General features: G+C 32.7%; 1 protein-coding gene across 1 annotated transcript; it reads right to left on the bottom strand.

The window, feature by feature from the left end:
- On the bottom strand, positions 1-10,677 carry LOC111516491 (dorsal root ganglia homeobox protein). Its single transcript, XM_023172646.2, has 3 exons — positions 10,156-10,677; positions 5,525-5,639; positions 1-2,915 (listed from the first exon to the last, which is right to left on the bottom strand). Exons 1-3 carry the CDS (start codon positions 10,360-10,362, stop codon positions 2,638-2,640), a joined length of 600 nt encoding a protein of 199 aa, XP_023028414.2. The 5' UTR covers positions 10,363-10,677; the 3' UTR covers positions 1-2,637.
- Between the last annotated feature and the right edge of the window lie 568 nt (positions 10,678-11,245).

Below are 11,245 nucleotides of genomic sequence, written 5' to 3' on the forward strand. Positions count from 1 at the left end.
ATAACAACAAAATATTTACTTCTGGAGAAACATAATCAATTATTGAACAGCAAAAGTAATGGGATTGGGGCACTGTTATATTCATAATTGATAATGGAACTGGCCGATACTTGATGTAGATCCATATGAGAACATACTAATGAGATTTGTTTAGATTTTCACTATAAAAGGTTTACAAAACCGCGACACATGTTTCTCTTTCCAATAGGTAGAAATCAAAATTAATCTTATTAGTAAGTACTTATTAATCATCATGTTTGAACTGAAAATATAGAATACGAACATTTTTATTCTACAATTTCCTGCAACTCACTAAATAAATAATATTTACAGTTCATCTAGATGTTAGCTTTTGCGTTGATAAAGAGTGGAGAAACATATTTTACATTTTCATTTTATAGGTTATTGGGAACACTTTTCATACATTTGAGATATAATCATGGATTATTTCTCAGGAACCATTTCGTGTTGAGACCTAGTGTATTTGGTTGAATTTTCCGGATTGTGGAATTCATACGGGCATAAAAATGTATGCCATTACTCGTATTCTGAATAGTAGTTAACATACTGAAAAAGGTGTTCCCCAAACAAAACAAATCATCATATTCGTTAAACCATTCAGCAACATGTATATTGAAATTCCAACAAAGCAAACATTCCTTCCCACGAAAACTTTGGCTTTTCACTCATTTTGGTTTAGGCCTTAGAGGGTCATTTGATACCTCTTTAAAGTATATTATTTTCGTAGACCTGAAGTAAAGATAATAACCCAAAAGTTCTTGTCCTGCTTTCATGAACTTATATTTCAATCACGAGTGGGGCCTTTCCTAACCAAACGCTGTACAAAAAGAAAAAAAAATATCATTGGCAAAAATGATGAATCTGTTTGGCTTTCGTGAAAATAGTTTTCAATATCAAAAAGGGTAATGTCATATAATTCAGTTGGTTTTTGGGTGGTGAACATAGGAGCAACGGTTCAAGAATAAATAATAATAATAATAATAAGAATGATAAATTGTTATTATTTCGTAAATTGAAAAAATAGTCTTCATTGTAATGATCGTGAACCTCAATTCTAAGGTAGAAGTTTATGTCCCATGAAGCCACAATGTACATGACATAACAAAGTAAGTGACCTTTTTTGACATAAAACACTAGGCTCACAAAACCCGCTTAATAATTTATTTTCTTACTAGTAATGTATAAATGAGAAAATCAATATCCATGTGATTCAATGTACATATTTGAGAGTATTTATTCTGGAAGCATTTTTTTTCAATTCATATCTAGGTAGTGTGATCAATCATCGATAGATTATAAGCTGATAATAAACAATATTTTGAAAAACTAAATAAACACGCTTCAATAGCAACACCAAAAATAATTCGAAGTTAATTCAAGATTGTGTTCAACATCGATAATAAATCTATTTACAAAAAAATTAATTATGTTGTAAAAAACGTGATATGCTTTGAATTATATTTTTATTACGGCTCCAATCTGGCAAACAGATCCTAACCAAGTTGAAAATGAAAAAAATTTAAAAATATTATTGACAATAAATTAAAAATAAAAATTAAAAGATTTCAAACCAAGTTATGTCACTGTCACTATTTAGCACCCCACGCTTTTTTACAACGAAATTATTTTTTTGGAAACAGATTTATTATCGATGTTGGACACAATCTTGAATTAGTTTCAAATTATTTTTTATTTTTTAGTTTGTGCTGCTATTAAAGCGTGTTTTTTAATTTTTTAAACTATCATTTATTTTCCACTTTTTAGTTTGGTTTGTAATTTGAAACCCATTTTTTTCAATATAAAATATATACGCATGCGCAGACAGTGTCGTTGTCTCATATACAGGGACTGTGTGAGGAAATTATTTAATCCTGGCGATTCTGAAGAGGATAACGAGATGAACTGATGAATTCATTGTTTTGTCGCCGATTCTTCATGAGTGTACAAAGTTCAAAATACATCTGTCCGTTTGAAGTTAGTCAAAATCGAGTCCAAAGGAGTCGGTAATAAACAAAAATGTTAATTTTGTTTCAATTAACATAAATGTTAATTCAAAATACTCCATGATCAACAAGGTTTTTAAAATTTACGTATTTCTCTTCTCGTTATATGAATATCTTTTTATTTCAATCACCTTTTGTATGTACGATTGAAAAACTGAAATTTTCTAATTGATTTTCCGTTGCCTTCTGTGTATGAAGTCTGATAAAAAATATTCGAGAAGATATCCAGTCAAAGTTTCCATTTGGACAATTACTATTTACATAACTAATATTACTAGAGTTGCATTCCAACACCAAACCATGATCACCAAGTGATCATCTTCAAGAGAAAGATTAAACTCAGTTTAATTTTCCTCTTCTTCCTCTTGGTGATGGAAACACGTGTAGAGGTGTTGAAAATAACGGTTTGGTGTTGGGATAAAACTCCAGTAATATTCATTACTACACCAAGGGTTCCAAAGAGTACATTAAAAATTTCCATAATCAATTTAGAATATAAATCTTCAATAGAATCTGTTTCATTTCTTACAGCAAAACTGACTACCCTGCTGATGTTGCAATTATCGAAATTAAAAAAAATAATCGGATTCACTACTATTTCCTAATATCCTCATTACAACTGTGTTCCTACGCCCCTACTGCTGTCAGGAGTTAAACTTTTGTTAATTTCAAATTTATCGACATTGTGCGAGCTCTTCGCCATGGAAAGGTCATCTGGTCCACCTGGAGACAACTGGGAGGGGCTTGGTGAGCTTCTGAAGCTATGAGGGCTCCTGCTTTCAGCACCGGGTGAACAATGACAGGGCACTGGAAGACCAGGGTTCATAACGGTAGGGTATTCTTGTGGTTTTTCTGCCAATTCCGTTGGATTGCCAGGAAGTTGAGGTCTACCTGGAAAAGTTCTCATGAACTCATTGCTCCATTATTCAACGTAAGCAGTAATAATGCACTTCAAATGTATATCTTGGCCGGGATGTAAATAGATCTCAAGAGAGAGACAGAAAGGTTAGCTGTTCAATTGAAAAAGATGAACAAAATTGAACGATGAAAAAAAGAAAAAATAAACTTTCTATGTTTTTACCACTTTTATTTGTAACTAACGTTACTGCAGTTTCGTCCTATACGTACATTTTCAAACTTATATTGTATAAGTATATATTGTATTGAAAATTTAGTAACGTTAGTTACGAATAAAAGTGGTAAAAACATAGAAAGTTTAATTTCTCCTTTTTTCATTATTATTTTCTACCACGTAGTAACGGCTACATCCATCAAAATTGAATGATATTGTGTTCACTGAGATTATTTTAATCCTTGGCAATCTTTTCATATCTTTCAAATCTTTTTGTAACTCGCAAAGGAAAGCCCAACAGTATTATTAATATTACTGATATATAAGTTTTTTAGCCCATAATCAGAAATACCAATAAAACGAAAGTCATAATCTCCATACGAAATGGTATTTGTAGTGTAATTGTAGTAGTTGTATAATGTAATTTTAGCAATGGAACCTGCTTCTCAATTGTCTTTTCTGGGCTCAACAGTTGATTGAAAACTGGACTGGAAGAGTCACATAATATAAAGAACTGTTTTGCATTGAAATAGGTATCATCCTTTGGAGAACGATTGTAGATACTTAGCGAATATTCGTTCTGCAATCACAATGTTTGACAAACATGTTACATATGCCCTGAACAGAGAGTTGTGGGGAAATCTTTACTCTTCATTCTAACAAGTATATTTTTGTTCGAAGGTGGTTGACAACATTTTACGATGAATTCTACTAGTTCGGAGTTCCATTGTCTGATTTGATTCAAATATGATTTGGAATCTCTGAAAGAACAAATACAATTGAAATCATTAACTAATACATTATTATTATTAGGCAATGCAGTGTGAAATGAAATTACAATTGAACGAATAAAATGAACAAGATGAAAGATGAAAATGACCCCAGAGTGTGAAGAAATAGAGAATTAAAATGAAACTGAGATAAGCAAAAAATTATAAATTAAATAATTGGAAACATTTATTTGAATGATTAAAAAAAATCCAAACCAAGTTACTTTACGACATTTCGACGGTTAGCATCCACAATCGACTTCGGGTGATGACTGGATCATTCCTTCAAGACATGACTATTGATAGGTCATTCGAACGCTTTCACACATCCTAGCAGGAGTTTACCGTTTTCCCGCTTGAGAACAGATTTCCATAAGTTGCGTATCTCTATACACCAGCTTGGCTGAATGCGTCGTTGGAACACATATATGTAGCTCCTTTGAACTTCCTCTTAAACCAGTGTTCCTCCCTGTGGATGATCTTAGTTTGGGACTACTTGATGTTATGTTGATGAGTCCAAACATGCTCTGCTATTCTCGATTTGCTGGTTTCTCCTCGCTTTGTATTTCTCTTGTGCTCGGCAATGTGGACTTTCACTGGCCTCTTAGTTTCACCGATAAAGGATTTTCCGCATTCACAGGGTATCCGGTAAATGCAATTCTTGGAATCACAGTCCGCGTTTGGTGGTCTGGTTTTCTTGAGGTTGCTACGGATGGTGTTTCCGGATCTGAAGCAGGTTCTGATGTTGTACAACCCAATTCTTCTTATTATTTCCGATAATACTCTGATGTAGGGGCAAGAACTGGTTGTGACGGCTTCTCTTTTTCTGGTGAGGCTCTTGCTATCTTTCACTTTGGAATAACCATTCCAATGGAATATGTCTAAGAATGGCAATTCGTGATGGAAGGTTGTTTGCTGTTGATTTGCTTTGAAGAGGTGTCTCGTTTTGTATTCCCATGGTTCCATACTATAAAGGGTATCTCACGCAGATTTGGGGCTTCCTGTGGGCTTCTTCATTGATGAGAGTTTCAAACTATTCCATATATATTATGTTGGCTATAATTGATGAAAGTGGCCATCAAATTGGCAGTCCCAAATCTCTCGTAAAGAATTCGTCCTTCAGTTGGAAATATCAAATCCTTGATTATTTATATAGATAAGATTGTTCTATCTTCCAGATCCTCATCTTGGATAGCTTCTTCTGATTAATTTGAAGTGCTTCTTCGACAGGAACGTTGGTGTAAAGTCTTTCCACATCGAAACTGATTGATTGGTCTTCCTTCGCGACTTCGATTGCCTCTAATAATTCGACAAAATGTATAGAACTCTCTTTCGATAGTTTACGAACAGTATGTCATATTCCAGATTTTTTTGTGAAGTTAGTGCTGTCGAATATTCTCGAATGTTCTGGATTCTTCTGGAAATTTTCCAGCCTATTCTTGGTGGACACGCTGATGAGACCCTATGTTTTGATAATCGTTTGAAGCTAATTTGGGTCGCTAGTTTATTATAATTAACTATAAAGAAAATACCTAGTGTAAACTTTCTAATTCTTTGCGCGATTGTGATGTCTAGAACAAAACCTGGAATAATTATCAAAGGACTCATGGGGAATAGCGATTCCAAACCGAATTTTAGATTCAGTAATGAATAAATACCTGATAGAATCAACTGAGGAGAAGTGATTCCTAAACAGCGCATCCGCCAAGCATCCTGAAGAAGCTGTAATCTTGCCTGCTTTCTCCATTTGGCCCGTCTATTTTGAAACCAAACCTGCAATAAAAATTTGAACCATATAAAATAATGAACTGTCCCATGTAGTCATATCATGTAGAAGTATTCCCTAGTATCATAATGGAGAAGCTTCCCACATTTTCCAGAGATATGTTGGGATCAGTTCTCAAGAGTGTTTAAAATTAGTTAAAAAGTAGATCAATTCATCTGATAGTTATCCTTTTATTGACTAGGGACTAGAGCATCGTTGCCAAGTTTTTTCTCTTACCCTTTTAGTGGAAAAGGGTAATTCCCTAGCTTTCTCAGACAGTAAGATATCGAAAGCACCAAACCAGATTTTCAAAATCAACTGGTAACACAAAACCTCTTTTTCGGAAAGGTTCAAAATTTTTTTTCACAACACAGTTCCAACAATGAAATCAGTATAATCATCATCTTCTGATACTGAATATCATAACAAAAACATTGAGGTAATGAAATATTTTCCTATTAAAAGTAATTGCCGTATTTTCTTAGCGAAAACATCTAAATGGAAGTAGATAATCTACAATGAAAACCAATAATCCAAAATGTTTGAAAATCTCTCAAGTGCACAACCATTTGCGTTTGCAAATTTCAACGCTGTGGGAAAAATAAACTACGACGAACAGGAAATGAAATCAACCACATTTATAAAATCAACTGCAAGGGTTCTTCGAAATGTGATATAGGACAAACGGAACGTTACCTGGAATACAGGTTTTCTGAACACGAAAGAAATGCAAAAAAATTAAATATCATCCACCCAACAGTCCTCAGTGAAGACTTGAGAGAAAATGACCACGATTCTTCAGTAAGGCGATCCAAATTTTCAAACAAGAAGGTGTTGACACTAGAAGAGACATAGAAGGACAGAATAGTGTTCTCATATATTTGTTAAATCAGATTCCCTAACATTTTGTTCCAAAGAAATTTGCACTACTCTTTTTTTTCTGATATTTCTACATCGTTCACAATTTAAAAAAATGATCAATAAATTCGACCGATTCTAATTAGTGGTCTGTCCTGCATAGCATATTGAGGTTTCATGTCGTTAGTCCCTTGTGTCAGGTTGTTTTTGTACCTTTGTTGTCTGTTATATATCTCTTTAAGAGTTACTTATTTTCAAATTGATTACTTCCTTCCTTTCTTTGGAAGATTCTCTCATCCATTTTTTTGTATCAGATGGAGTAGTAGAAAGCCAAAAACTTTCTTTACCAAAAATTAATCACTCCTAAAAATATAACCTTTTCAAATCATATCTCTTTAACTTCCTTAACATGGATAAACTAATGTTTGGTATATCCCATTTCAGTTTTGGTGGTGGATTCAATGAAGTTTGAAACGTTGGGAAAACTGAATTGTTCATTTACTGAAATTTGTTATCCTTCTCTTGACGAAAACAATAGTTGAAATGGAATTTATTTCAAAACAACACTATTCGGAACCATCATCAGATGTGAAGAGTTAGTGTTTTTAGGGTACATTGAAAGACAAATTTTCATTGATTGATTAGGGTTCAATTTCTACAACTATAAAGTTTTGATTGATAACAGATTTGATATTTCTCACATCGCCAGGAAGCTTGGTTGATTATTTGTATGCAATTGAATAGAGATCACTTTTTCTCGTGAAAGTGAATCAAAGAGAACTCAAGAAGCTAAGTACCGTCATGCTGGAGTTCTCAAAAAAATCATGAGGAACAGATCTACCGTATCAATAATTCAAGAAAAATTATAGAAGGAACTAGGCAATGTAATGCTGAATAATAATGATTTCACTATGCAAGATCTTAACTTTTCCACTTTAATTGAACTCCTGTATGGTACTATGTATTTGAAGAGATGTTTTAGTTTGAGTTGCGAAGAAACAACCCGATCGATTTGAAATATTACTTTTCTACTTCAATCAAATGTGTACGAGTTCTAAATAATATTTTCGAAAATAGTTTAAACAATAATTTTCTGATTGTGATAATAGTTATATTATTGGTATTGATTCAATATTATACTTTTGAGTAATAGTTCAAGAGGAATAAATGAATGAATGAATGAAAAAATATTTAAATTGTCGACAGGTATATCTGCTGAAAAATTGCAGGTAGCTGAATTTTTTAATAAACTTTTATTTTGCCTGAACGTACCTACCATTCTTTCATTAAAATTCAAAGTTGGGAATGAAATAATATATTTCCGGATCTAGCAAAATAGCAATACATTGTTGATGTAATCAGAAAATAGAAAAAACTCTTGCTATTGATGATTCGCAAGATTTCAATTTCTATATGATTCGTCAATTTTATGTTTGATTGTAGAAATTTTATGACCTTCTTCATGAAACGTTTTATATTAGATGGAAAAGAATATAATATGTATCTGACTTGGTTTTAGTTTTCAACTTGGTCAAGATTTTGGTTCTGTTTGATATAGAGAAAATGAGAAGTTATTTTTTGTACGGCCAACTTTTTTTGTACAAAATCACACTCTCAATTGTTTTCATACAGGGTCAAAAAGGAAAATTGACACAAACATACTATCAAATTAAATAAACAAGATTAACAAAGAGAAACATTTCAAATTAAAATGTTAAGAAATTGTAGAAGATAATAAAGTATATATTGTGATGTGAAACATCTATAGCCGCCCGTGCCGACGTGTCGCCATGCGCAAGCGACTGTGCGATTCTCTTCCGACTGGTTCGACGTTAGCTATTTCTCTCGTGTATGAAGTTGTGTCCACTACATAACGTATGTTTTACTAAATGAATAATCTCTAAAAGCAATTGAAAATGAAATCCTGCAAAGATAGTAAAATCACACACTACCAAGTCATCAGTAATTGAATTATATTTTTAATTTCATAATTGAAGTCTGCAAGTGTCGTATATACTCGTGTATCATTTGGTATTTAATATATGTACATATATATGATTGTGTTTTAATTATTATTAAGTTATTATGGTGACTAAAATTATAAATTCCATTCAGCATATCAATTATATATACGTAACTGTGCTAAAATTGGTATTATTGATTCACTTCATTTTGTTCCTCATTTATATATTTTACTTATTTATTCAATTAATTTTCAATAGTTTATCTATATTTAATAAATTTACTATATATTTACAAATAACTAGTCACTCATTTTAGAGTTCATTGTATAATAACCTTAGTGATCCACACGCAGGTTAGCCTTTGTGGATTTTCTCTGTGTTTTCATTGCATTCTTCAATAATGAATTGAAAGTGTATGTATTGATTCTTTGGTAAATAAATATCATTATTATTATTATTATATTATTTATGCAATGCTTTATGCATTTATGCATCAAGCCCGCATATATTTGGACTGTCTCAAGGGTCAGTAGATGTAAAATCTACTTTTTTGGTAAACTAAAATTTACACAATTTTCATAGCATAAAATATCTTTAAATCAATTATTAATTAATTTATAATCTTCATTATTACGCCTTGGTCAAAGACGAAACGGGCTGGTTTGAGTTTGACGATAGTCGTGTCACTAAGTGTTCTGGCGAAGTATTGAATTTATTAAAAAAGCAAATGCGCCACTGGAATCAATGAAGTCGCCCCGGAGCGCCCATTGATGTTTGTTGTTGTTTTATAATTTCACAATTTGTATTTTGGATTTGGTCAATAATTAATTTCAATTTCAATCTTATGAAAAAAAAATGCTTGCTCGAAGAACAAATTTCATAAAGACTGACAAAATTGTATTTCGAAATCAGTTGATAGCGCAGTGAGTAGCGCAATAATGTTTTTCTTATTTGTTATTAACAGGAACATAAAAAAATCAATCAATAGTTCAATTTTCTAATGACGGTGGGATTTATATCCATTGAAACATTCATCACTGATATTTATAATTTAAGATCTTTAGTAATATATTGCAATAACTAGCCGAGATTCTTGAGTTTACTAGCCATTAAAGCCACATTAAAATTTTTTCATATATATTTTAATAACATATTAAAAAAAAACAGTACCCAACAATTTTTTCAGGGATCACAAAATATTATTGTAGATGTTTCACGCCTACTAGGCGTCCAGTGGCGGCTCACAATTTTTTTATGTAATCATCAATTTAAAATGAAATAAATCTATTATTATTAGTTTTATTAAAAGAGAAACCTCAATGTATCTTTTGTATCATTTATAGATGAAGAGGTATATTTTGATGAAAAATATCGCTTCGTTAAGATTTTTGAGAGAATTTAAGTGGAAAAAACAGAAAATTATGATAATTGGTGATTTTTTTTCCACTTCATCAAGATGTTTGATAATAGTTTCATATTTCACGAGCGATTAGTCAAAGATTCTTCAGTACCTGAGTACTGCAAACTCATTCACTTCAAGTAGTGAGTGAGATTTTCACTGAACAGTTCATACTTTATACAGTTTGAACATGCCTGAGGAAACTACTGTATAGTGAAACACGTGTTGTTGGTTATTCAAATCAAGCGACCGATGAGATTTTCTACTTTCGAAAACCATGCAAAACTTCTGCAATCAACTCACCTGAACTCTCGCCTCCGACAAACTAATCCTGAGCGCGACTTCCTCCCTCAAAAACACGTCCGGGTAGTGCGTTTTTTGAAAAAGCGCCTCCAGCTCCTGCAACTGCTGCGGACTGAACGTCGTCCTGTTGCGTCGCTGCCGTCTCCTGCCGAACATGTACTCTGTCAGCAGGTCTCCTGGCAGAGACGACAAATAGGGTCCTGCCATTATTCGATTCCCAACGATAACGCAGTTAAGATCTAACTGTGCTTTCTGAATTGCACGTTATTATAGAAATTAAACGAGACTCCACCCTGCGTTTGTTTTCATTGGCGCGCGAGCGACGCCTTCGAGGCGTCGGGACGCCCGCGCACTCCATCTCTTAATGAGATAATGTTATTATTGGTCGGGCTACCTGCAACAAGTCTGTGTTGTTTTTTGGCGCATTGCCTGGTTCGGATTGGATTTGAAATTGGAAATGATTCGGTTGTTATGGAACAATTCACCTGATTTTAATTATTTTGATTTGTGCATTACCGGGATTTCGCAGTGTGCCTGGGGAATAGTTTTCCGGGAGTAGTTTTGATATTATCAAATCAAAAACTATCAAACACTCGTTAGCAGTTGCAATGATGACTTGGAAATTTATAATGCTAGGTTACCTACTAACAAAAAATTCAATATGCGAGTCCTGCAAGGGTCAACTTTAGGCCTTTTTCTCTTTAAACTCTACGATATTTAAAATATTTCAGGTAATGAAATCTATTCAGCAAAGACTGACATATATATAATTCAATAAATATAGTTTAAAAAACTGAATAACGCGCTTTCAAAGAACTAAACTAACTAAAAAGTTAAAAATAATTTTTTTAAATAAGCAGTAACGATCGAAAAATACTAGTATTATTGTGACAAAAGCGTGGGCGCTTTGTGCCATATTTTCTGTATATCTACGAGCGTATATCTGGAAAATAGAAGAGTTCATCATGAGGTCACTTTATATTACAACATTATTTTATCTAAAATTCCTTCATATTTGTACAACAAAATATCTTTCAGGACAGACATACATAATTCAAATCTACGATTTAAAGGATTATTATCCCCACCT

Source organism: Leptinotarsa decemlineata, unplaced genomic scaffold (genome assembly GCF_025532065.1).
Source record: "Leptinotarsa decemlineata unplaced genomic scaffold, Ldec_3_MD MMD2_tig00000133_RagTag_RagTag, whole genome shotgun sequence".
Lineage (NCBI taxonomy): Eukaryota > Metazoa > Arthropoda > Insecta > Coleoptera > Chrysomelidae > Leptinotarsa > Leptinotarsa decemlineata.